Consider the following 26,863-nt stretch of genomic DNA (forward strand, 5'->3'; position numbering starts at 1 on the left):
TCATCTGCTATTTGGTTGTCCAATCTTCCAATTTCCTAATGTCTTCCTTCAATTTTTCACAATTCACATGTGTTTTCACAACTTTGAATAGTTTTGTGTCATCTGCAAATTTAATCACCTCACTCGACACTTCGATTTCCAGATCATTTATAACTATGTTAAATTGCACCGATCCCAGAACAGATCCTTGCAGCACTCCACTATTCACCCTCCTCCACTGAGAAAAATGGCCATTTAGGTCATCAGGCAGTATGGCTGCTTGAGCTGTGAGCTCCATCCTACCCCAAGTGACAATTAGCAGTTTATTGTGATCCGCCCACATCCAGCATTTTAACTACATACCTTCAGGGGCTCAGTAAGTAAGGAATCTGCCACAATGAGTGGGCGATCACGCTTGGTGGACCTAATGGCATTCGCATACAAATGCGGCACGCACCTGACCATAAGGCAGGGTTTGCGGCAGCAATTCAACCTGGGGTCTTGTTTCCCCACTGCTGACTCTCTACCGGATCTGTTTGGGATGGGCACAGGGCCATCAGATCCCCCTCCCCCCCCCCCCCCCCCCCCCCCCCAGGACTTAAAAACTGGTTACAGGAGACATATGTGGATATCAAGGCGGTGCGCAGTGACTTGGAGGCACTGGGAGCGGAGCTACACAGGGAGATTTGGCAGCTAGAGCACCATGTTGAAGAGGTGGAAGAATGCATAGAGAAGCATACAGAAGCACTGGGCTCCCCTGACCAAGTGCAGACCTTAGTGTAGGCACCTGGCAACTTACGGACAAACTGGAAAATCTGGAAACCCAAAGCCAGCACCAGACTCTTCTATTTCAGGGCCAACCAGACCCCCCCCCCCCTTACATGGACAACAAGGCGGTGGTACAACAGATAGCCAGTGCCCTTTTGTCTGATCCAGCATCAGTCCTCCTGAAACGGGTTCATAGGGCTCTGGGGAGTCCCAGACACAATCAGCCCAAAGATACTGTGGCCTGTTTCTGTGATTACAAGGTGAAGGAGATTATCATCAAAGCTGCGCAACAGGCCAACAATTTCCAATGGGACTCCTATCAGGTAGAAGTTTACCAAGATCTAGCTAATGCCACCCTCAATTGGCGATCTGAGCTGCAGCCCTTCACTGCCTGCTTGCATGAGTTGGGGATTAAACATAAATGGCGTTATCCCTTTGCTCTCCTCTTTTACGAAGATGGGCATCTGCATCAGGTTCACACACTGTAGGAGGCTCGGGGATAATCCAGAGAGAAAAACAGGAACAGCTCCACCACCTGAGCAGCCTTCCTCTGCAGTGAAGGGCCACCCAAAGTGGCAGAGGGTTGTGAAGGGTCATAAGTGCCTGCAGCAACAACAGTCTGCTAGCAAGTTACCCTAGGAGTCATGTATTCTGGGCTGCACTTTCCAGGGGGGTCTGCTGGATTCTTCTTGACATCTGGAGACAGTATTTAGATGAGCAGAGGACTAGTTGTGCCTCCATAAGACATGAGGTTGCCATAACATCCCTGCTTGGGACTGTGACCCAGTTAGCTTTGCTAGCGCATTCTAGTTTCAATGTTTAAGGGTTACTGCTGCTGTTATTTTTCTTGTTGTTACAAACATAGAGGGTAGGAAGTGGAGGGCACTTTCTCAAGCTGATGCTTCCCCAGGTATTTCCAGGGATGCCCAGACTGATATAGGGAAGGGACAGGATATGGATGAATGTGGATTGTGTGGTGGGTGAGTGGAGAGCTGAGGCGCAATGGCTTTCTGGATCTGGGTGATCTCTAATTGGTGCTCCTCAATGTTCAGATTCATAGAGGGGACATGGTTGACCGAGCTCTATGAACCTGCGCAGTGGGCCCTTTTCCAACCCATCAGCCTCGAGGGGGTCTCTAAGGCGATTCGGGACTTGCCAAATGGCAAGGCGCCGGGGCCCAATGGATTCAATAAATTTTATAAGTGTTTTTGTTCACTTTTAGTCCCGGTGCTTTTACAGGTATTTAATTCTTTTAATGGTTGATCCCTTGCCGGAGACTTAGAATGTGGCTGCTGTTAATGTCTTGCCCAAGTCAGGCAAGGATACACACTTCTGCAGCTCCTATCGCACTATTTCGGTATTTCCCTATTAGGGTCCAAGTATAAAATCTTTACCGGGTATTGCTGGAACTGGTACAAGAAGATCAGCCTGCATTTGTCCATGGCGGCTAAACATTTGACAACATTCGCCGAGCATTATATTTTATTTATTGTGCACAAGCTACCAACATTCCTCTCTGCTTTCTATAGACATGGAGAAAGCGTTCAATCAGGTCCAGTGGCATTTTTTGTTCTCCGTCTTCCGGAGGTGGGTATACAGGGCCGTTTTCTTCACTGGCTTCATTTGATCTACACTCGTCCTCAGGCTTCAGTTCGTATTAACAGCCGCTATTTGTCATCCTTCTCACTGCACCACGGTATGACACAGGGGTGCGCCATGTCCCTCCTATTATTTGCTTTCTTCATTGAGCCCCTGGCTAGCAGGATTCAGGATCAACCAGATGATATCAATGGGTTCTGTCATGGTCCCCTTGATTCAAAAATTATGCTTTTTGCAGATTATGTCCTTTTGACTGTGACCGTGCCTGAGATCTTATTTGCAGGGGTCGTAGAGGAGTTGCAGGAGTATGGTCAGGTTTCAGGGTTTAAAGTCAATATGAGCAAGACAGAGATATTGAACATCATCCTCCTGGATGGGCAGGAGACTCAGCTACAGGCCTGGTACCCCTTTCGCTGGGCAGTCCACCACATTCGTTATTTGGGGGGTTAATTTTACTCATCAATTTGGCAACCTTTACAGGGTCAACTATCCACCTAAGATCCGTGAATGTCTGGTAGAGTTGGAGAGATGAGAAGGGCTGAATCTCTCTTGGGCAGGTCGCATTCATGCCATTAAAATGATGCTCCTCCCCAAGCTCCTATACCTGTTCATGGCCCTGCATCTCACCATCTCAAAAACCTTTTTCATTAATTTGCAGTGTAAATGTTTTGCCTACATTTGGAGGTGCCAGTCCCAAAGGGTACTCTGCTCAGTGATGTACCAGCTCCAGCAGGAGGGAAGAATGGGAGTGCCCTTTTTTCATCTTTATTACCAGTATCTTGACCGATTGGCTTCAGGGCACCCAGAAAGCCTGGAAAGATCTTGAGCAATCTTGGATAGCCTTGCAGCCTCTGTGGGCGACACCATGGCTCCCGCGTTGGGCTCTGTGAGTACTGGAGAGGCTCTTCCTTTGCTTCAGGGCCTGTTAGCAGTCTTGGGGGGGGGGTCAGGTACGAGCTCAGTTTTTCCATAATCACACTTTTTTCTTACATATGGCAATTCACTCTGTCCCAAAACTTCTACCAGGAGTTCGGGACACATAGTTTCACTACTGGTAGTGCTTGAGGTTAAGGGTACTGGGGCAGGTTTGGGAAGAGGGGACAGTATCTTTTGAGGACTTATAAGAAGAGTATGGCATTCCCAATTCCCATGCTTTTCAGTATTGTCAAATGAGGGATTTTATCCTCCAAAGGGTGAGGAAGGATCCGAGTTGTGGAAGAGACATGTTGGAGAGAACTATGAATGCTGGCAGTGGGAGAGGGAGTACATCCTGTCTCTATTGGGCTCCTTTCCTACTCTCAGCTGCTTCAATACTATACTTCACAGTGGGAAAGTGATTTGGGTACCATTTATGAATCTCAGAGTTGAGAACGCAGATTTAAATATTTGCTAAAAGTGTCTATGGCAAGTCATTTGATAGAAAATGACTATAAAATACTCTACAACCACAATGCCCGTTAAAAATGTTCCATAGGAGGTTCTGACAAGCTGGTGACAGTGTAGGGCCGTTTGAGATACATACAACATGTGGTGGACTTGCCTGGTGGCGCAGCAATACTGGACAATGGTTGTCCAATTTTTCTCTGCTTTGACACAGGTAACCTATCTTGTGAAGGCTGATCATTGTCTCTTGCATTAAAAGCCCTATGGGGTGAAGCATATGGTGCACAAGCTGGTAATTCACATGTTTGTTACCAGCAAGTTAACTTTGGCAGCTGAATGGAAACAGCCCATGCTGCTGGGACTGCCAGCGATCATATTCATCAAAATGTCCAAACTCACCGCTTTACATACTGGCCACTTACTTTCCTATTATAAAGTATGAGATTCAACTCAGTAGCCTTCTGCGCAACCCACAGAGACGAGATTGCCAAGGCTACCCAACTCACAGCTTTAACATAGTACATTTTGCCATATATCTTTTGGGGGAGTGGGGTTATTAGTTCTCCTGTAGTTGGGGTGGGAGATGAACTTGGGGATCTCAAAGTGGGGTTTATTATCTTATTTGCTCTTTTGTAATATTGGCTTTATTGCAGATGTATTGCTTTTGAACTAATTCTATATTTTCTTTAATAAAATATTAAAACATTAAAAAAAAACAAAAAAAGAAAAGAAAAATGGCCATTTAACCCCTTATCTGTCCAGTAACCAATTCCTAATCCACAGAAGGACATTGCCTCCTATCCCATGACTTTTTAAATTTTCTCAGGTGTCTCTCAAGAGGAACTTTGATCTATACACTACATCAACCAGCTCACCTTTATCTACAAGTTTATTCACACCTTCAAAGAAATGAAGCAAATTAGTGAGGCAAGACTTCCTATGTTGACTCTGTCCCATTAAACCGTTGGTTTATTCTTCTATTTGAATATTCTATTTAGAAGTAACATACCATTTGTAATGTACTATGAGTATGAAGACTAGCCTCTACAAAATGCAAAAATCCAATTAAATTAACTTCTATAAATTCATAAAAATTATAGTTTTGATAACCATTTATGATTGGCTCCTAACCTGGGTCATATACAAATGTCTTTCACCATATTATATGAATAGATGCTTTTAATCAAAGCTAGAGACTTCCAGTGGGGCTGCCGGCCAAGTTGGCCGCTACATGCTGAATTCCTGATGCCCCCTTCTGTAAAACTCCCGATACTGACTACCTGGATGCTCTATTTAATTTTAGAACCGCAGCCTCACGCATTAGGCATACAAGCTCCCCTGCATTAAGCTCTGCCTCTTGAATCGCCTGTCATGAAGTACGGCGCTGATAATCAGAGCTAGCAGCATGCGATCGCCCCCTCCCCATTGTCAGAATGGCATCTTTTGGTCTGGGGATCGGCGAAGGTGTGAGACAGAGAGGACCAGTGCGGCAGACTTGGTTGCCTGGGCGGCAGGAGAGGAGCAGTGACAGCCTGCAGACTCTGGCAGCGTGGAGCGCAGCACCATTTCAGTCACAGGATCTGTGGAGGAGATGGCCTGGAAGCAATGAGAGCCTCTTCGCGCATTGCCTAGTGTAGTCGCGCGGGAGAGAGCACAGAACGAATCCAGTACCCATCAAACTTCTCCTTGTGCTGATTTCTTCTCCGGGGCTGCACTGCAGACAAGTGCTGGAGTGTGCTCTTGGTGGAGCGAAAAGTGGTGTTGGTTGCTGCCCCTTGGGCCTTTGATTTGATGTGGATGACTCAGATTCTTTGCAGGGCCGCCTTATTGGAGTTCTACTGGAGGCCTGGGTAGACCTGTGCCTGTTTTTTATTTTTTCTCTCCTACTCTCCCTGCTTAACACTGGAGGTGCTGTCCACTCAAAGGAATCTCTCATAGCAACTTATGGACACTTCCCTGGATTGAAAGTGTGCCTTCTCACTAGGTTGGGGTTTGGTCTATAGGACTGTATTCTGTTGCTAGACCTAGCCCCCACCCCCCCCCCCCCTTCTTCCTTCAGACCTCTGTGGTACTTTTGGTGATATCTGCAGTCTTGGCGTACTTCCACATGGCATCTAGAGGGCCCAGAAAGGACTCCGAGAACAGCTGTGAGGGCAACCTAAAAGTGGCAGAAAGGAGTGCCCCTTCCTCAACTACAGTGGGCTCTCAATGGGCTGCTAAAATTGTTATAGAAGTCCGCTGGCAGAGTTGTGAGTTCTTGTACCAAATACAGCACTGCTGAGCCCGGTATGGACCAGGTTCTGCTTGGCGGCCGGACAACCCCGGGTTTCACTTGCGCTGACCGCCATTCTCCAGAGGTCGGCGCGGCCTGCAGGACTTACGAGACAGAGCTGGAAGCGGGGTGGTGAACGTATCGGCCAGGCAGGCAGCAAGTCAAGAGAGTAATCCAGGTACAGGCAAAGTCAGTAGGCAGGCAGCAGGTCAAGAGAGTAATCCAGGCATAGGCAAAGTCAGTAGGCAGGCAGCAGACAAGAGAGTAATCCAGGCACAGGTAAAGTCAATAGGCAGGCAGCAGGTCAAGAGAGTAATCCAGGCACAGGTAAAGTCAATAGGCAGGCAGCAGGTCAAGAGAGTAATCCAGGCATAGGCAAAGTCAGTAGGCAGGCAGCAGACAAGAGAGTAATCCAGGCACAGGTAAAGTCAATAGGCAGGCAGCAGGTCAAGAGAGTAATCCAGGCATAGGCAAAGTCAATAGGCAGGCAGCAGGTCAAGAGAGTAATCCAGGCATAGGCAAAGTCAGTAGGCAGGCAGCAGACAAGAGAGTAATCCAGGCACAGGCAAAGTCAATAGGCAGGCAGCAGGTCAAGAGAGTAATCCAGGCATAGGCAAAGTCAGTAGGCAGGCAGCAGACAAGAGAGTAATCCAGGCACAGGTAAAGTCAATAGGCAGACAGCAGGTCAAAAGAGTAATCCAGGTACAGGCAAAGTCAGCAACGAGGGACAAAGTAGATAAGAAGCAAACTACTGAGCAAGTAACACCTACCAGCATGGAGTCCAGGAAGAGCTCAGCTGATAAACTGCTGGCGCCTGACACCAGCAGGAACCAGCAGGGATAAGGAGCACAGCCATAGGACAAGAGCAGGGGAAGGAGGAACTGGAAGACCAATAGGAGAGAAGCAAGGGAAGGCAGGCAGAGAGAGAGCAGACACAGGTGGGTGGAAGCAAAGCAATCAAGGAGCCTGCAGCCAGAGAAGAACTACACACACATGACTCAGGGCTGTGCAAGTCAAGTGTGCGTGTCGACGGGACCCCGCACAGCCCGAGGACGCCGCTTGCATTGAGGTAGGGGACATGACATCCGCTTGGCCGTGGAACAGGCTATGGGCACACAATTGCAGCAAATACTTGATAAATTGGACAGCTTGGAGCATCATCCCACTACTTTCGCCAAAGACCTACAGGCGGTTCAGAAGAGGGTGGGAGAGGTTAAGACCTTGACTCAGGAGTCTTCAGTGGAACTCAGGCATCTGCAAGTTAAGGTTGCTTCTTTTTTGGAGAAAGTGGATGATTTTCAAAATCATTCCCGTAGAAACAACCTGAGACTGGTTGGGTTGCCGGAATTGGTGCAGGAAGCAGAACTCTGTAGAAGCCTAGTTCCCTAAAATCCTGCAACATCAAAGCACTGCTGGTCTTCTGCGTATAGAACACGCACATCACTTGGGTCCCAAAAGATCAGTTATGGTGCGTCCCAGGGTAGTCATTTTCAGACTACTCCACTATCAACATGTTGGCTCTCCAAAGTGATAAAACACTGGACTGTGAAGGACATGGACATAAGATCTTGTGTTTCCAGGACTACTCATCCAAAGTCTCGCTTCAACGTAAGCAGTTCGCTCAGTTGTATGGCTGCCTACACAAATTGCAAGTACGCTTTAGTCTGCTCTATCCAGCTAAATTGAGTATTTGGTGCCCCACATTATTATGATACAGTGGCAGCAGCCCAAACTTTTGTGGACCAGTTGGAATGAGACTGACCAAGCACATCCAAATGAAGATTCTGTACTATCAGATCTTGGGCTTGGACATTTAAGGCTCTGTTGAGAGTGGGGGATCTAGTATGCCTCCTTTGCTTGTTTGAATTTTTCAGTTTTGTACTCTCTTGGTTATGCTGGTTTTTTCACTGAATGCTTGTCTGGGGCAGAGGATGTGAGGTTTTTCTAATCCCATGTTTTAAAGAGGCATTTGTTGCTCCCCATTTCTTTTTTTGATGGGCAGGCTGGGTACCTACCTGTGCAAAGGGGACCATAGATAGGGGCACAGAAGTCAAGCACCTAATGGTGCCCATTAGGAGAGGGATGGGCGGGAGAATGCAGGCAGGAATTCTTGGTATGCTGGGTGGGCAAATTTGAATTTACTGTTTGGAAGGAGGGGCGGGGACACTGGCTGGGATATCTCTGTCGCTCCTTTGGAGTGTTTTTCACTTTTCTATCTCACTTGTTCAGTGCCGTTACATAATCCCCTTTAAGGCAGCGACTTGGAATGTGAATGGTATTTCATCACCAGTCAAACAAAATACAATATTGCAGGCCTTGAACCAACAGAAGGTGTCTATTGCCCTCCTCCAGGAAAGTCAACTGGATGCTAAGGAACATCAGAAGCTTAATTATTGGTGGGTAGGTTCTTATTTTGAGTCCTCCGCTCATGACATAAGTACATAACTATTGCCATACTGGGAAAGACCAAAGGTCCATCAAGCCTAGCATCCTGTTTCCAACAGTGGCCAATCCAGGTCACAAATACATGGCAAGATCCCAAAAAAGTACAAAACATTCTATACTGCTTAGCTCAGAAATAGTGGATTTTCCCCAAGTCCATTTAATAATGGTCTATGGACTTTTCCTTTAGGAAGGCGTCCAAACCTTTTTTAAACTCCGCTAAACTAACTGCCTTTACCACATTCTCTGGCAACGAATTCCAGAGTTTAATTACATGCTGAGTGAAGAAACATTTTCTCGGATTCATTTTAAATTTACTACTTTGTAGCTTCATTGAATGCACCCTAGTCCTAGTACTTTTGGAATGTGTAAACAGACGCTTCACATCTACCCATTCAACTCCACTCATTATTTTATAGACCTCTATCATATCTCCTCTCAGCCGCCTTTTCTCCAAGCTGAAGAGCCCTGGCCGCTTTAGCCTTTCCTCATAGGGAAGTCGTCCCATCCCCTTTATCATTTTTGTCACCCTTCTCTGCAACTTTTCTAATTCCACTATATCTTTTTTGAGATACGGTGACCAGAATTGAACACAATATTCGAGGTGCGGTCGCACCATGGAGCGATACAAAGGCATTAAAACATCCTCATTTTTGTTTTCCATTCCTTTCCTAATAATACCTAACATTGTTTGCTTTCTTAGCTGCAGCAGCACACTGAGCAGAAGGTTTCAACGTATCAGACGACGACAACACCTAAATCCCTTTCTTGGTCTGTGACTCCTAATGTGGAACCTTGCATGACATAGCTATAATTCGGGTTCCTCTTTTCCACATGCATTACTTTGCACTTGCTCACATTAAACGTCATCTGCCATTTAGACGCCCTGTCTCCCAGTCTCATAAGGTCCTCTTGTAATTTTTCACAATCCTCCCGCGATTTAATAACTTCGTGTCATCAGAAAATTTAACTACCTTACTAGTTACTCCCATCTCTAGGCTGGAGTTATTATATTAGTCAGGAAGGGCGTCCAGATTACTACACATAAGGTTGTTCATGATGATGCTGGTAGATTTGTAATAGTTTATTTAACTGTTGAAAGCCACCCATTGCTCCTTTGCAATGTGTATGCACCAAATACTTAGTAAAGTCTTTTAAAGGCAGATTCTTCAACACCTCCAAAGTTTTGAAGGGGTCCCTTATCTGGTGAGAGAGGATTTCAATGAGGTGGGTGACCCACAGTTAGATAGATCACACAAGAAACTGGGGGACTCCTACCATGCATTCAGTGGTGTTCCACTGCTGTGTGAAGTTCTGGATATGGTGGATATGTGGCACACTTTACATCCAGTTGATCAAGATTATACTGTCTTGAGCGCACTCCACCATATCCAGGATTGATTACACTTATTTCACGCTGTCTATTTACAGTAGTACAAGAGGCGGAGATTGGATCTATTAAAATATCAGACCACGCTATGGTGTCTACTCAATTGGACTTCCCTGGGACACCCTCAAAATCTTATCAGTGGCGGTTTCCTGTTCATTTTCATGGGAATGGGAGATTTCAAGACTTCCTCTCGCAGAAATGGCAGCCCTACAAATAGATGAATGCTGCTCACGTGGATGCGCCTATCTTATACTGGGACACAGCTAAAGCACTGCTACGAGGGGAGATTATGTCCTATGCTTATCACCAAAAAAAGGCTAAGGAGAGGGAATTGCTCTATTTGGAAAAAGAGATTTCACCAGTATGGCAATTCTATGGGCTCTATCACAATATTCAAGTCAAAACTCAGCTCTTAGAATTACAACAAACCTTAAATGAACTGATTCATCAGAATACCCAAAAGTCACGTACTTATTTTCAATATCAGTTATATAAAAATGCTAACAAGAGTGGTAAATTACTGGCCCGGTTGGCCTATCCTCGTCAGGGTCCTTTCAAGACAGATGCCCTGTACTCCTCCAACGGGGATCTAGAATATAGGGAATAGGGTTCTTCACATTAATCAGAGTATGAGCGATTATGCTGCTTAACTGTATTCCCTTCCTGTTCCTCCACTGTTGGGAAAGTTCTAAGTATCTGTCTGGTTTGGACCTTCCACGACTGGACCTGGAAAATCTGACCATGTTAAGTGCACCTTTTGGAGAGGAGGAGATAGCTTGGGCTATACAGAGGATCCCCTTGGAAAGGCCCCTGAGCCAAATGGTTATAGGGGTGAATTTTATAAGATGATGAGGGATGAGGGATGAGGTTGCCCCCCCCCCCCCACCACACTGACTTCCATTGTCAATTCTATAGGGTGAGGAAGACAACTGCCTGAGTCACTGTGATTAGCTCAGACAGTAGTTTTGCCAAAACCAGGCCGTAATTTGAAGAAACCAGAATCCCATAGAGCAATTTTGCTGCTCAACTATGAAGCTAAATTATTTGCTAAAGTCCTATCAAACCATTTATCTCGTATCCTCCCAGAAATGATAGAGGGCTTGTGCCACAACCTGTCTACATTCATACGATATATACTTTCTGTGTCTATAGGCACACAAAGCATATATCATATGAATGCAGACACGTTGTTGCAGGATACTAAACTTCAGTTTGAAAAATGGAGTCACCTAATCTCTTTAAAACAGTGATTTCCCCTCGCTGGCTGTATGTTTTGCAAGTGTTACCACCATTTCTCTTGAGGAAAGATTTGCAGTTGCTGACTAGAATGTGCAGGAAGTTTTTCTGGGGTAGGAATAAATCAAAAATGCATATGAAGTATCTTTATGATACTTGGTTGCAGGAAAAGTTAGGTATACCCTGTCTTAGAAAATATAATCAGGCTTATATACTAAGGCATCTTTGGGATTCGATATTTGCTTCTGAGAAATTTATCCCAGTATCTTGGGAACGGGCACGGTTTGCTCCATGGCATTTGAACTTTCTTTGGCAGACTAGGGCTAAGAGTTTGCCACAGATTTACCGCAGCAGTATACTGTTGCAACCCTTGAGAAGTGTTTGGCGAGAGCTTTTGCAATTTTGGAACCAGAATCCTACTGTTAGTGATTTGTTGCCATGTAGGGATAATGGTGATTTTCTTCCAGGCATGGAGTCTTGGCTCTTTACGAGATGGTCAGATTTGAGTATCACTTTAATTGAACATCTCTTGAATGAAGATGGCCGTCTCTATTCTTTTTTGGAATTACAACAAAGACTTTCTTTAACACAAAAGGATCATTTTGCTTATATGCAGCTATACCACTATTATGCAAGCTTAGATCAAGCTGCTTTGAAAACAGAATTAGGTCAAAGGCTCAGAAATGTTTTGCAGAGCAATGCTTTTGGACAGGTCTCTGTGTCTGGACTGCATAGAGTTTTGGCTTCTCTTCCCCCTCCGCAGGGGTATGGGTTCTCATCAGGAGGCTTGGAGTAAAGACCTTGGGTATGATCTGTAGGGGGTGGATTTCTCTAAACTGATCAAGACTATCTCAAAGCAGGTCTTTAGTGCTGTGCCGAACTCTAGGACCGTCAATATCGTGTACGTCATAAAGCAAATATATCACAGTACCAGGCCTCTAAAGCAGGTTCGGTGACTCTTGTTCAGTGTTTCAAATGTCAGAGGGAGCACAACACTTTTTTTCATGTGGGCAGCTTATGGGATTTCTGAAACAGCTTCTCGCTTATTTCTTAGTAAAGCCTATGCGCTGGGGAACTCAACCATTGTTTGAAGAACGAGCCTCCCTCCCTTTGGTAGTAGAGAAACAGATTACATGCCTTAATGTGATAAAGCAGTCCCCACACGAGAAATTGATTGTTGGTCTCAAGAAATAGATTTTAATGTTATGGAAGGCATGGGCTGCCTAGGCTACCCACAGAAAAAGAAAGTGTTTTTTTGTCTTGTTTGGAACTGTAACTTACAAAGTATCTCCCACAAGGCCAGAAGTGCAGTTTTGAATAAATTTCAATTTCAGAACATATCACGATTTGGTTATTGCTCAATAATGGGCTTCTCGGAGCCCTCTGCCTGGGTTGGGGGGGAGGGAAGAGTTAGGGAATTCTTGATACATTTACCTTAATGGATGTCCTGGAGTCTTAAAAGTCCAGGCCATCAGGGGGAGGCTAAATATTTTGGGAGTGGGGGTGGTTAGTTGGAGTATGCATAGTTTGGGAAGTCCGCCTCAGAAAATGGTGTAAAGTGCCAAGGTAAACAGGATATGTTAACCTACACTCTGATAATTATACTGCGGGGAGAGGTAGAGGAACGCCATAAAGTAAAAGTTGGTTTAAGAGAATAAAGGGGAGGGAGGTGGAGGTGGGGGAGGGGGGAGGGGATATAGTTTTGTAAAAGGTAATATTCTATGTATATTGAAGAGTTACATGTAATAGCTTGGAGAAGACTCACTTGGAGAAACATATTCAGAAGTCTCGTCTGTAAACACTGTTGGGATTTAAACAAGGCAATAATACACAGAGCAAAACATGACACACAATTATTGGAGTTTAATATAAAAGTTTATGGGTTATGATAGAATTATTTGTTATCAGACTTTTATTGTTTAATAAGGAATTGCTAGTCATGCGTTTTCATCCATAACAATAGTTAATACATAAATGTTAAATATAGAACATGGTTTGGGGGGAGGGAGGGATAAGTGCTATATTACAAAATTTGATGGCTGTACGTAATGTTGTATGCTTGAAGTGTTGTTCCACTGAGCTTTGTACAATTGTATTGATGCTGCTATGTTAAGGTGGATTTGTACTTTTTGATTTGTCATCAATAAAAACTGTTGAAATTAAAAAAAAAAGTCCAGGCCATCTTAGTTGTCTTCTCTAAAGATAAGTGGTATAGGGCTGGGTGACAACGGGATGTATATAAAATTGGGCTAGTAAGTTTCTTCTCTTTTATAATGTATAGTGTTTTATTGTTCTTATAGCTTTCCCATTATTATGTAATGAACTGCTGTTCTGTTTGCTATTCCTGTTCAGCTGTGTGCTGTATGGTTCCTTTGATCCTGAATAAAAAGCTGTTTAACCTTAATCAAAGCTAGATAGATAATAATGAAAAAAATATTTATATAGATGCCTCAAATACAATCAACATGAAGCCTGCTCACCTTGAGACTATTTACATCCTGGTGCTCTTTGATGACATACACCATATGTAACTTACTACTTTTACTAGTTCTTCAAACCTAAAATTGTATACGTTTTCATTATTGCATATTCTCTACATACCCATCTTCATAGTTCCACATGAAAATGTCACTGTCAATAGTGAGCCAGGCCCTGCTGATTTCTGGAAAAACTCCCATCATACAGTTACATTGCATATCTGAGGATGCAATGATGTAAGGAAAAAATAAGGCTCCATTTCCCACAAGTGTCTTCTCACTTCGAATTGGTACACTGGTGGCCACTGTGCTTGGAGAGCAGTTATAAAGTACGACACAAACTCCCTGGATTCTGTATATGGCGCCCAAAACTGTACACACAATTTGAGTAACGAGCTAATAACTAGCAACACTTGGGCATTAACAACCAATTGTAGTTAACTGGCTTCAATCAGGATCTGCGTGCACATTTTCCTATGTGCTATTCTAAGATGTGTACGCAAAACATTTAGCAGGGCAATGGGAGGGGCATGGGTGAGTCAGGGGTGATCACTAAAGATGTGTGCAGTATTACAGAATTCAGGGAATCCACACCAGATTTTATTAGTTGTAAATCCTTGTGAACAAAGTTGGGTACAGATCTCTGCATTACGCACTATTCCATAACAGTGCCCAACTCAGAGTACCATTTCTAAAACAGCGGTAAGTGCCTATTTTTTTCAGTGCCAAAACGTGGGTGCCATTTACTGAACCTAATCTAAACTGCCTTAGTGATTGAACACGATGCAGTATTCTACACATGCTACCATTGCATAATGTTAATGTACAAAGATTTTTATTTTTTGTTTTTAATGATAAGGAAAAAATCATAGAACACAAAAACCATAAGATAACAGATTCCTCATTTTCTGTACTTTTTTTTTAGAGATATTTATTAAGCATGTTATATGAACTAACAGATATGCAATTCATATAACATGCTTAATAAATAACAGATATGCAATATGAAAACTTTTATGATTAGATGATTACTACTGATTATCCTTTTATCACTTGTATAATCAATGTATAATTTTAGGCTGTTATACTCACATATGGCTGGCGGTGTATGATTTAGAAGCAATTTTATTTGGGTAAGTACTTATGTCTTGTTTATAATCTATTGAGAAATTTGTTACAAAAGAGACGTATTTTAAAAGTACTTAGGCTTACAAAGTTCCATAAGTTACAATGTAACTTTGTAAGTCTAAGCGCTTTGAAAATGAACCCCATGGAGGCATATTTTCAAAGCACTTTGGGAGGCTAAGTTCCATAGGTTTCTATGGAACTTTGGGAGGCTAAGTGCTTTGAAAATAAGCCTGATGGTATCAATTATTAATACCCTTTTTAGGTATTTGTTTTAGTGGAGATGTATCCCCTTCTTGGATCTACCTTTGAACTAGTTTATTAAGATTTTGTTTTTACATAGGCTACTTTGTATTACTTATATTTTAATTTTATATCAGATATCTTATAACTATAGATAATTCTAATCATTTGCAGTTGTTTTTTTAATGAAGAGTCTTTAAAACATAGCCATATCTGGCACTGCTTTCATATAATTATATTAGCCAATAAAGACTTTCTGTTTTTATTTGAGTACTTACTAAGTCCTCTGTTGAATCTACTGTGTTTCCTGTATTTTTATTAATTTGTTACATCTGTACCCCACATTTTCCCACCTATTTGCTGGCTCAATGTGGCTTACATAATACATTAAAGGCGTTCGCCAGTCGGTTGATAACAAATACAAGGTTGTATTGCGGTCGAATGAGGTAGGTGTGTGTCAGGCACCGTGAAGGTCGAAGGGAATGAAGATTGTATATTGTCCAGTACGATCATTGGTTGAGCTGTGTTGCTGGGTGTGGGGATATAAGTTGGATCGGTGGGGTAGGCCTTTTTGAAGAGGTTGGTTTTTAGTGATTTTCTGAAGTTTAGATGGTCATGGATTATTTTTACAGCTTTTGGGAGTCCGATCCATAGTTGTGCACTTACGAAGGAGAAGCTGGATGTGGAAGTTGTTTTGTATTTAAGTCCTTTGCAATTTGGGTAATGTAAGTTTAGGAATGATCGTGTTTATCTGATTCTGTTTCTGGTTGGTAGATCTATGAGGTCTGTCATGTATCCTGGGACTACGCCGTAGATAATTTTGTGGACAAAGGTGCAGATTTTGAAGATAATACGTTCTTTGATTGGGAGCCAGTGCAGCTTTTCTCAGAGGGGTTTAGCACTTTCGAAGCATGATTTACTAAATATGAGCCTGGCAGCTGTGTTTTGGGCGGTCTGGAGTTTTTTTTGCGAGTTGTTCTTTACATTCCGCATAGATTGCATTGCAGTAATCTGCATGGCTTAGGACCATTGATTGTATTAGGTTTCGAAAGATTTCCCTCAGGAAGAAAGGTTTTATTCGTTTAAGTTTCCACATTGAATAGAATATTTTCTTTATTACAGAGTTTACTTGGCTCTCAAGGGTAGGGCTGCGGTCAATTGTGACGCCGAGTATTTTTAGGCTGTCTGAGGTAGGGAGGGTGTGTTCTAGGGTGTTTATGGTTGTGGGTTTGTACTTGTTATGTTGAGATGAGAGGATGAGGCAGTGTGCTTTTTCAGTTTCAGTTGGAATGAATTTGCCCAGGAGTTCATGATGTTCAGGCCGTCACTGATTTTATTGGTTATTTCTGTCAAGTCATAACTGAAGGGAATGTAGACTGTGACATCATCTGCATAGATGAACGGGTTGAGGCCTCGGTTGGATAGGGACTTTGCCAGTGTGCTGCGTAATTTTATAATTTTTTCGTTAAAGTAGCAAGTTTGTCTGCATGTGGGATGTCTATGTTGGTTGTGGTGATAGGAGTGGTGTCTAGTAACTTATTTACGAGTTGGAATAGTTTCTTCATATCTTTGTAATGCGGTCCTATTTTAGTTTTGTAATAGGACCTTTTGGTTTGTCTTATTGCGTATTTGTATTTTCTGTGTCTTTGTTTCCATGCATTGAGTGTATGTTCATCTTTTGTTTTTTTCCATGCTCGTTCAAGTTTCCTGGATTGTGTTTTCAGTTTTTTTAATTCGTCATTGAACCATGGTATCGAGTTTTGTCTTACATAAGTACATAAGCACCGCCATACTGGGAAAGACCAAGGGTCCATCAAGCCCAGCATCCTGTCTCCGACAGCGGCCAATCCAGGCTTTAAGAACCCGGCAAAACAAACAAAAAAAAATTAATAATGTTCAATGGACTTTTCCCTCAGGAATCTGTCAAAACCCCCTTTAAATTCCGTAAGGCCAGCTGCTGTCACTACATTCTCCGGCAACAAGTTCCAGAGTCTAACTACATGCTGAGTAAAGAAAAACTCTCTCCTATTTGTTTTAAATCTACCATATTCTAGCTTCATCTTGTGTCCCCTGGTTTTGTTGTTGTTTGAAAGTGTAAACAAACACTTCACATCTGTCCGCTCTAATCCGCTCATTATCTTGTAGACTTCTATCATATCACCCCTCAGCCACCTTTTCTCCAAGCTGAAGAGCCCTAACCTTCTCAGCCTTCCCTCATAGGGAAGTCGTTCCATTCCCTTTATCATTTTCGTCACCCTTCTCTGCACCTTCTCTAATTCCTTTATATCTTTTTTGAGATGCGGCGACCAGAATTGGACACAATACTCAAGGTGCGGTCGCACCATGGAGCGATACAACGGCACTATAACATCCTCGTGTTTATTTTCCATCCCTTTCCTAATAATACTCAACATTGTGTGCTGTCTTAGCCGCGGCAGCACACTGAGCAGAAGTTTTTAACATCTTATCCACGATGACTCCCAGATCCCTTTCTATGTCCGTGACTCCTAACTCGGAACCTTGCATGACATAGCTGTAAATTCAGGTTCCTCTTACCCACATGCATCACTTTGCACTTGTCAACATTGAACTTCATCTGCCACTTGCATGCCCAATCCCCCAGTCTCATGAGGTCCTCCTGTAATCTTTCACACTCCTCCTGCGACTTGATGACCCTGAATAACTTTGTGTCACCTGCGAATTTAATTAACTCACTAGTTACTCCCATCTCTAGGTCATTTATAAATATGTTAAAAAGCAGCAGTCCCAACACAGACCTCTGCGGGACCCCACTAACTACCCTTCTCCACTGAGAATACTGACCATTCAACCCTACTCTTTGCTTCCTATCTTTCAACCAGTTCTTAATCCATAGTAATACCCTACCTCCGATACCATGACTCTCCAGTTTCCTCAGGAGTCTTTCATGAGGCACTTTGTCAAACGCCTTCTGAAAATCCAGATACACAATATCCACCGGCTCCCCATTGTCCATGTTTGTTCACCCCCTCAAAAAAATGCAGTAGATTGGTGAGGCAAGACTTCCCTTCACTAAATCCGTGCTGACTTTGTCTCATCGGCCCATGTTTTTGTATGTGCTCTGTAATTTTATTCTTAATAATAGCCTCTACCATTTTGCCTGGTACCGACATCAGACTCACTGGTCTATAATTTCCAGGATCTCCTCTGGAACCTTTTTTAAAAACGGTGTATCATTGGCTACCCTCCAGTCTTCCGGTACCACGCTTGATTTTAGGGATAGATTGCATATTACTAACAGCAGCTGTACAAGTTCATTTTTCAGTTCTATTAATACTCTAAGATGAATACCATCAGGTCCTGGTGATTTACTACTCTTCAGTTTGCAGAACTGACCCATTACATCCTCCAAGTTTACAGATAATTCGTTTAGCTTCTCCGACTCGCCTGCTTCAAATACGCTTTCCAGCACCAGTGTCCCACCCAAATCCTCCTCGGTTAAGACCGAAGCAAAGAATTCATTTAATTTCTCCGCTATGGCTTGGTCTTCCCTGATCGCCCCTTTAACACCATTTTCGTCCAGCGGCCCAACCAATTCTTTAGCCGGCTTCCTGCTTTTAACGTATCTGAAAAAAAATTTACTATGTATTTTCGCTTCTAATGCTAACTTTTTTTCAAAGTCCTTCTTTGCCCTCTTTATCTCCACTGTGCATTTGGCTTGGCATTCCTTGTGTTTCATCTTGTTACTTTCAGTCGGTTCTCTTCTCCACCTTCTGAAGGATTGTTTTTTTTTTGTTCTAATGACTTCCTTTACCTTACTGTTTAGCCATGCCAGCTGACGTCTTCTTGATATTCTTGTCTTTAAGGGCGCTATTTTGTTTAGTACGCTTCTGCATCTGTCCTCCCAATGGTTGAGGTAGTGTATGGAGTCCATATGTGTTTTCCATTCGTTGTCATATCAGTTGCCAGAATACTTGTGAGTCTATTTGCCCTCTCGTGGTGTAGGTTGTGTGTGCTGGTGTGTGGTTTAGTCTCTTCTTCCGCCAGTCTAGGGATAGGTTCAGTTTGTAGTAGTCGGTCCAAGGTGTTTCTGTCCATTTGATGTCTGTTATTAATAGGTTATGATCTGTGGACACTTTGTGTGATAGGAGGTCTAGTATGTGTCCCTTGATGTGGGTAGCTTGCATGTGAGGCCATTTGAGATCCCAGGACTGTAGGAAGTCTTTGCATTCATGTGCGTTGGTGGAGTTGGGGTCGCCTAGTATTAATGTATTGGAGCTGTTTACACAAGTGTTTGAGATGAAGTCCGTGAAAGTAGGCTGGCTTTCGTTCCAGTTACCGGGAGGTCTGTAAAATAGGACAGAGTTCAGATGATCGATCAGGGATTTGTTATGGATTCTGAATGATGCAATTTCTAGTTGGGGTGTTATGGATTTGGCAATGTTTTCGGTGGTAAATTGGGTTCGGTAGATTATTGCTATTCCTCCTCCTCTCTTTTCCGTTCTGGTCCAGTGAGTTTGTAGCCTGGAGGGCATAGTTCAAGGATTATGGGGTCCTTTTGATCGTGGATCCATGTTTCATTGATGAAGATAAGATCAAGGTTTTCTGAGCTGATCCAGTCTGATATTGTTGTTGTTTTGTTAACTACGGACCTAGCATTAATGTAGCCCACTTGCATATTTTGGTATGGGGCTGCTAGGTTTGATGATGTGCGGATTTTTACTAGTTGTCGTTCATTGGGTGTTGTGGGTTTGTTGTGATCTTTCTTTCCGTTTTGTTGTTATTGTCCGTATTTAGATAGACTTCCTTTAATTTGATGGGTGTCAGTTTGGTGGTGTGGAGTGTTTGATCAGCCTTTGGTGATTTTGTAGGATGGGTATGATATTATTTTCTGTAAGTGGGATGGATAGTGTTAGGTGGATCAATGAGAGAGAGAGTAGATCGTTAGGAGTATTTTGATTGTATTCATTTTGGTGTCAGTTTGAGATGGTAGGTTACTCACAGTTAGATGCTCGGGGGTGATGTCCTGGGCGCAGATCTCTATTGCTCCGGGTGCTGTTTAGTAGTTGGAGGCAGAGAGGTTCCGTTAACAAGGGTGTTATGCTGTTGGTTGGGGTAGAGTTGTAGGCTGGTTGTCTAGCAGGTGGCGAACTTGGTAACTGTTGAGTTGTACGCTGGGTTTTTTGGAGTGTGTGTGTTACTTCAGTGGCAAAAGGAGGAGTCGAGACGTTTAGCAAGAGTTGCGTCGTTTAGCAGCTCGGGTCTTCGCTACTCCTGGGTGCTGGGTTCAATTCTCATCTCTGGGTCGTGTACTGGGGGGATGGTGAAAAAGCCAGATCTGTGGGATCCTCGGGATCTTCTGGGTCAGGTACGACTTTAAGACTGGAACGCATCTTTGAGTTGACAGCCGCTGGTGCTATAGTACACTGCAGCAATCACCAGTCATAACCCAGCGCTGCGATTCTCTATTCCCTCTTTCCGTGGCGAGTCTGTGAGCTTCTGCATCCACGTTGTCGTCCTTTATTGTCATCCATCTGTAACAAGTACTGTCTTTGTTGGATAGGCAGTGCTTGGATCCTGAACTGTGCCTTGAATGAGAGGGATTTCCAGGTCCTTCAGCTGTTTGCGGCATGCCCTAGTTTTAGGGGTTGTTGCGCCGGCCACATGCTGTCCTGGCCCCAAGAGCCGCCGTCGGGCTGCGCCCCGTGACTGCCGCCGGCTTCCTTACTTCGTCCGCACTGCCTCTCTGTCTGTCCTACATCCACGTCGGGCAGCCGTCCACTCGGCGTTCCCACGGGTGTCTGGTGTGTGTGTAGGGGTGATACCATCAGGTGAGGCCAGGCCGTGAAGGGGCAACTCCAGGGTGACCCATGCGGTCTCCGCTCCGGGGTGGCAGCAGGCCATTTGTCTGCCTTTTTTTTTCTGCCTGGACCTGATCGGCTCTCTCGGGCGTCCTGATTCCCAAGGCTGGTGGTAGGCGGACCCAAGCGACACCGCTCCGAGCGGCAACGGTCGTTCGCCGATCACTTTCCTGTTCGGCTTAGCTTAGCTCACCTTGGGCATCCTATGTCTGCCAGGCGTCTGGTCTCTCGTCTGGCGGGGGTTGAGTTGGCGCACAGCCAGCACCGGCGGATCCACGTGGATTCCGAGACTCTTGGCCAGAAACCGTCCGCTGCTTCACCGGGACTCGCCTTTCGCACTGCCGGTCTCGCCCTTAATCTTGCAGCCTCACCAGGTGGGTGCGACTCGTCCAGGTCAGGGATCGTGTACCACTCTGCCTTCAAGCCTGGAGCTCGCACAGACCCGTCCTATATGGGCGCCATCTTCAGTTTTCAATGTAGACCCTCAACTGATATACACCACTCAATATCCTTAGCACTGACATACACTAAACTGAGATCAAGTCAAGAAGATGATGCTCCTGTCCCCTGAAGAGCCAGACTTCTAAGGAAACCAGCTTCCCATGGCGACACCTCAGAATCCTCCTCATCCTTGAGGATGCAGATGGGAACTAAGACCTGATCCAGGTCTGCTGATCCACTCTGGCACCTGGGCCACTTACCTGCAGATCTAGGCCCCCACATCATAGGGTCACTCCACAAAAGGGGTGTGGGACCCCTACCAAGGCCTACTCGAAGCAATCTGAGATGGCCTGTAATAACTCGGGCCACAAGGCTCTGGAGGCCTCATCTGGGGCTCCCCAAAGCTGAAGCCTCTAGGGAATAGGTACAGGACCCATCAACCCCTATTTACTATAAGACGTTTTTCATACAAAATGTGGATATTGTTCTGTATGTATGGTGATGATAGAACCTTCAAACTTCATTGATAATAAAGCAGGAATGATTTTTTTCTTTAAAATCTGTGACATCTTGCACTTCTACAGGTGTGATATATTTGAGATGTCCTTATAATTTATATCATATTATATCAGCCAGACCTCCCACAAATTGAAAACACGTCTTATAGAACATAGGTATTGTATATAAGCTGGTAAGGTGTTGGAGCCACTTGTTGCACATTGTCAAACTTATAACCATCAGGGGTTTTTTTCTTTTCAGTGCATTATTCTTGAGCAACAATCATTGGGTGATTGAGACATAAAGAACAACGCTGGACATTTAAAACTTCAGACTGTATCCCCAAGTGAATAGAACTCTGCAGTGGAATGGTATCTGTCATCATGTCTGCTGGTGGTGGCGATTTAAGATAATGGCACCTGTACTTTCTCGCAGCTATTTTGAGAGAATCTGTTGCCTGTTGTCCCCTGAAGATGCCGTGGCGTGAAACAGGGATGGGAATAAGTGGTACTTTCAGCATTCAGTTAAGTACTTTGTTGTTTTTTGCTGCCATTTAAAGATGCTGAGTTAATTGACTGACTGGAACTTTATTTCCTACTTTTTGTACAGAACTCACTGTTTTGTTCAATGATTGTATTTCTAACTATAAGGTGGAGTTTTTTTTTATGACCGATGGTTGAAGGTGAGCTTTCTACTATTTTCAGCTGTGGCTGTTGTGTTTGAAGCTCTAAAATTTCTGAGGTCTTTTTTTCTCTCCACTATTTGTTTTGTGTAAACAGTGGATTCTAAACTTATAGTAGAAGAGAGGTAATTGTGTTTTCGATTATTTGTGTCCATCTCTGGTTCAGTATATTTTTTCTTATAAGAAGGTAATTGAAATCACCATTATAACGTTGCCCAATTTGCCAGCTTTCCCAATTTCTCTAAACATTTCTTCATCTTTCTGCTTGTTCTGTCCCAATGGACAGTAGTACAGCCCTACCAGTATACTCTTTCCCTTCACACATGGAATTTCTATTCACAAGGATTCCACACTGCTATCTGTTTCATGTAGAATATTTATTTTGTTTGACTCAATTCCCTCTCTAACATGTAGCACAACCCCCCCCCCCCCCCAATTTGATACAATTTGTACTATGATAACACAGTGAGCCATTAGTGTTTCAAAGGTATGCAGCATCAACCACATCGCTGCCTTGGAAATATCCGCCGGAAACAGTAAGCAGTATCTGCTCAGGAGGTCGCCATATGTCTCAAAGAATAAGCCCACAAGGCCTGAGAAGCCTGATTCCCCGCAAGCAAATAAGCTGACGTGATAGTCTCCTTCGGCCACCTAGCAATCGTGGGCTTGAAGCCAGAAGGCCAAGCCTCTGTTTACCCAAAAGCTCTAACAGTCTGACTAGTTTGTGAAACTAATTCATGACTTCCAAATACTTGAGGACTCTATGCACATTGAGAAACTTCAAGAAAGAATACTGAGCATCCTCATTCTCTTAGCGAAAAGATGGAAGCTCCACAGATTGGTTCAGATGAAATGCTGATATCCCTTTTGGAAGAAAGGAGGGAACCGTGAGCAAGGAGACCCCAGCCTTTGAAACCAGAGAAAGGGATCCCAACGAGAGACTGAAGCTCTGAAACCCTAAGTACTGATGCAAAGGTCATGCTGTCTTTAGCTTAAGATCTTTCAAAGTGGCCTTCTGGAGTGGCTCAATAGGAGGCTTCTGAAGAGCCCAAAGGACTACATTAAGATTCTACTCTGGACACAATATACAAAAGGGAAGCCACAAGAGGCCCACTCCCTGCAAGAATCGAACAATATCCAGGTAAGCCACAAGATACATCTTCTATAGTAGGCCCCTGAAGACCTGCCTGGAGAAACACTAGGATGTGCGTGATCTGAGCAGAGGAGAGGGGCTGCGCTCAGAACGGCAGTCCTCGAACATTAACACCCTCGCATACGCCATGGAATTAGAGCGTTTCAAAGCCTGATGCAAGGTAGCAATGATGAAATGAGAATAACCTTTTCATCTCAAGAGCCCCTTCAATGGCCAAGTCATAAGACCAAAAGGCCATGGACATCGCTTCAGTGGGCCTATACCTGCGGAAGACAAAGAGGATCCCTGTCCAACAGTTGAATCACATACTATAGCCTCCGCAGCAAAGAGAATTATTCGACCCTAGTGCAATGTGATCCTTCTCAACACGTGGCCTACCATGGGCAAAGGAGGAAAGACATACAGTAGATGTGTCTCCTACCAGGGATGCAGCACAGCATTCTCAGGAAATGCCTATCCACCTGCCAAGGGTTATCCCATGACCACTTAGAGGGGCCATCCCCAGCACAACTCAGGTCCGCCTGCTACTTGTGCTCTACACTAGCAACCTCTCCCACCAACTGGGTCCCAACCACCTGTGGGCAAGTCTCCCCTTCTCAAATTATCCCCAGTGATTTCTAGATTACTGGGGCCACACTCCCAGTGGTCCCACAGTTCCCACAAAGCACTCACAGACAGACCCAACACACAAGCCACCAGGATTCTTTATCAATCCAGACAGGCAGAGTCAACAAACTGAAAATGTTTATTGTCAGAAAATGTGCAATCAACAAACAATAACAGGTAACTGAAATATGAATCAGGTTGTTTACTTTCTAAAAAGTACCTGGGAAGATCAGGACATATAATTGTTCACAGAGCCTCAGCAAAGAGATCCTACTCTCTTTTCTTCCTGGCTAAGACTGATGACAAAACCGTAACTTGTGGGTAGCTTAAACTCCAGGCCAATCAAAGCACAGAACAACAAGTTAAAAAAAAAAACCCAAACAAAAACGGCCACATCACTGCAGGTCTTTTCTCTGTAACAGCTATAAGCATAAACATGCACCACCTACTGGCCAAACTAGAGAAATACACTTCAAGAATTAAGGCAGTTTTACAGGCTTAAAAAAAACCACTGTTCTGTCACACCTTCCTCCTCAAGAGGGAGACCCCAGACTGCGGCCTTTACACTGATCAGGACTCGATAATCCAGTGTCAGGGTGGTTCTGGCTCTTCCTTTCTGTTCACTGCCTTTCCGGTGCTGTATGGTGAAGCTGTACATTTGCAGAGACAGGCTCCACCGGAGTAGTTTCACATTCGATCCTCTCTTAAGCCAGACCAAAGATTGTGATATGTGATGACGTGAAGTCTCACCCATACAGATATGGTTGTAACTTCTTGAGGGCCCACACTAAGGCTAGAAACTCTTTTTCAATAGAGACATAGGCTACCTCTCTGTCAAACAGCTTGCGACTCAGATACACAATGGGGTACTCCCTCCCCTATGCTGTGCACTTGACCGAGTACAGCTCCAATGCCATATGATGAGGCATTAGTCTGTACCACAAATCCTTGCTGGTAATCAGGTGCAGCTAGTACTACTACTACTACTATTTAACATTTCTAGAGCGCTACAAAGTATACGCAGCGCTGTACAAACACAGAAGAAAGACAGTCCCTGCTCAAAGAGCTTACAATCTAATAGACAAAAAGTAAAGCATTTAAATTTAAAATATTTAAGCAGTCAAGCACAAGAGAACAGTCACAGAAGGACTGAAGATGTTGAAGGGTGGTCAGTGTGATTAGGTGTAACTCTGATTGGAGTAGTGGGAGAAGGTGATAGAAGAATAGAAATGGGTGAGGTAAAAGTAATGAGTGGGTTATAGGGAGGTTATATAAGATGTCATTCTAGGGGTGGGCGGGACTAAGTCTAAAGCAGGAGAAGGTATTCTCTGCAGCCTATCTGTGAGATGGAAAATGCTCTCTGAAGCTGCTGCTATAAGTTGTTAGTTTTCTCTCCCTGAAAAAGTACTGGATCAGTAGCTAATATCTTTAATTTTTGGAAGAGCACGTCACATTCTTGCGACCAGGGAACAATTTGGGGTAGTCCTGCTAGTGCCATATCATGTGCAATCTGTGGGAGTTGTTCTCTCTATGCCCTGGGCACTATAGGCTACCTGCTGTCCAGGGCATATTAGGATCAACAGGATCAGTCTCTCTGTACAACAAGACCCCTTTCCATAGGATACGATCTTTGCAAGTCTCATCGATTGGTTAACTAGCCCTCTGCCTCAGAGCTCCCAGGCCAGGGTCAGAACGCTGTGCTTCCTGACAAGCAATTCTCTGTCCTATATCAGTATCCATATCTGGAAGGGTCTCTGCTGCTGACTCTAACAAATCAGGAATACCAGTCTGATCAATAGGTGTGCTGGTGAAGTCAGGCTGTTCCAAACCTCATAGCCCCGGTCACCTGTGGAAATGGTGCTGCTGGAAGCACTGGAGCGCCAACTCCTGTCGCTTGGTCAGGTGGTTCCACATGGACTAGCTCAGGATCTGGAACTGGAGAGGTGATCTCTGCTGCTTCTGCTTGTTGGGCCGCCCGGGCCTGACTACAGGTTACCATAGCGGAAATGCTGACTCCGCTATCATGGGTAATGTTCACTGGACCCATGTCAGTTCCACACAGCATTGGTACCAGTATGTTTTTCATTATTCTTACTTCTCTGTATCCAGGTTTGGTACCCCAATCCAGGAATACTCAAACAATGGATACAGTCTCTCTAGATCAATTGGTTAACACTGCAGTGCGCCCTGGAAGAGAAGCATTTTCCGGCGCTAACTTGGTCGTAACAAAGTCATGCTAGAGCCAGTATCCACAAGCCCAGCTACCTGGGTCTGACTGACAGTTACTAGGATGCTATAGTGTTGTGGAAACCCATCTGCTTCCTTGCTTGATGAATGGCCGGTAACATTTTATGTTGCAGCAACTGAGTGGGTCTCCTTCATGGAACTGGAGCCACCCACAAAAGCCACTAGCCTTGGTGCAGGAACTGGAATGCTCTTTAGTGCAGACTTGGGATTATCTGGGCAATCCATTTTGAAATGTCCTGTGCACCCACACTGGTAACAAGGACATTCATGCCTAAAGTCTTTAGATTTTGGGGGAACACTGGAGGGTTTGCTGACAGTCTCTGAGGTTCCAGGGATATTTGGCTTAGGGCCCTGGCTGCCCTTAGATACTGGGTGCTGCGGATATGGATCACTTTTCTTTGCTAACCAGGGACGGTTAGCCATAAAGATGATAGGCAACTTAGTCACCTTTTCTGGAGTATGAGGCTGGTGATCTTGGACAT

The 26,863-nt window shown here is 44.2% G+C and overlaps 1 protein-coding gene across 1 annotated transcript in view; it reads right to left on the reverse strand.

Moving 5' to 3' along the window:
• Positions 1–26,863, reverse strand: part of NUP155 (nucleoporin 155) — a 358,702-nt gene that overhangs the window by 311,209 nt on the left and 20,630 nt on the right. Inside the window, exon 3 of the mRNA XM_030193046.1 lies at positions 13,671–13,767. Within this exon, the coding sequence (XP_030048906.1) occupies positions 13,671–13,767 (97 nt within the window). The remainder of the gene's footprint in view (positions 1–13,670; positions 13,768–26,863) is intronic.

The sequence above is a fragment of the Microcaecilia unicolor genome, chromosome 2, assembly GCF_901765095.1.
Source record: "Microcaecilia unicolor chromosome 2, aMicUni1.1, whole genome shotgun sequence".
Lineage (NCBI taxonomy): Eukaryota > Metazoa > Chordata > Amphibia > Gymnophiona > Siphonopidae > Microcaecilia > Microcaecilia unicolor.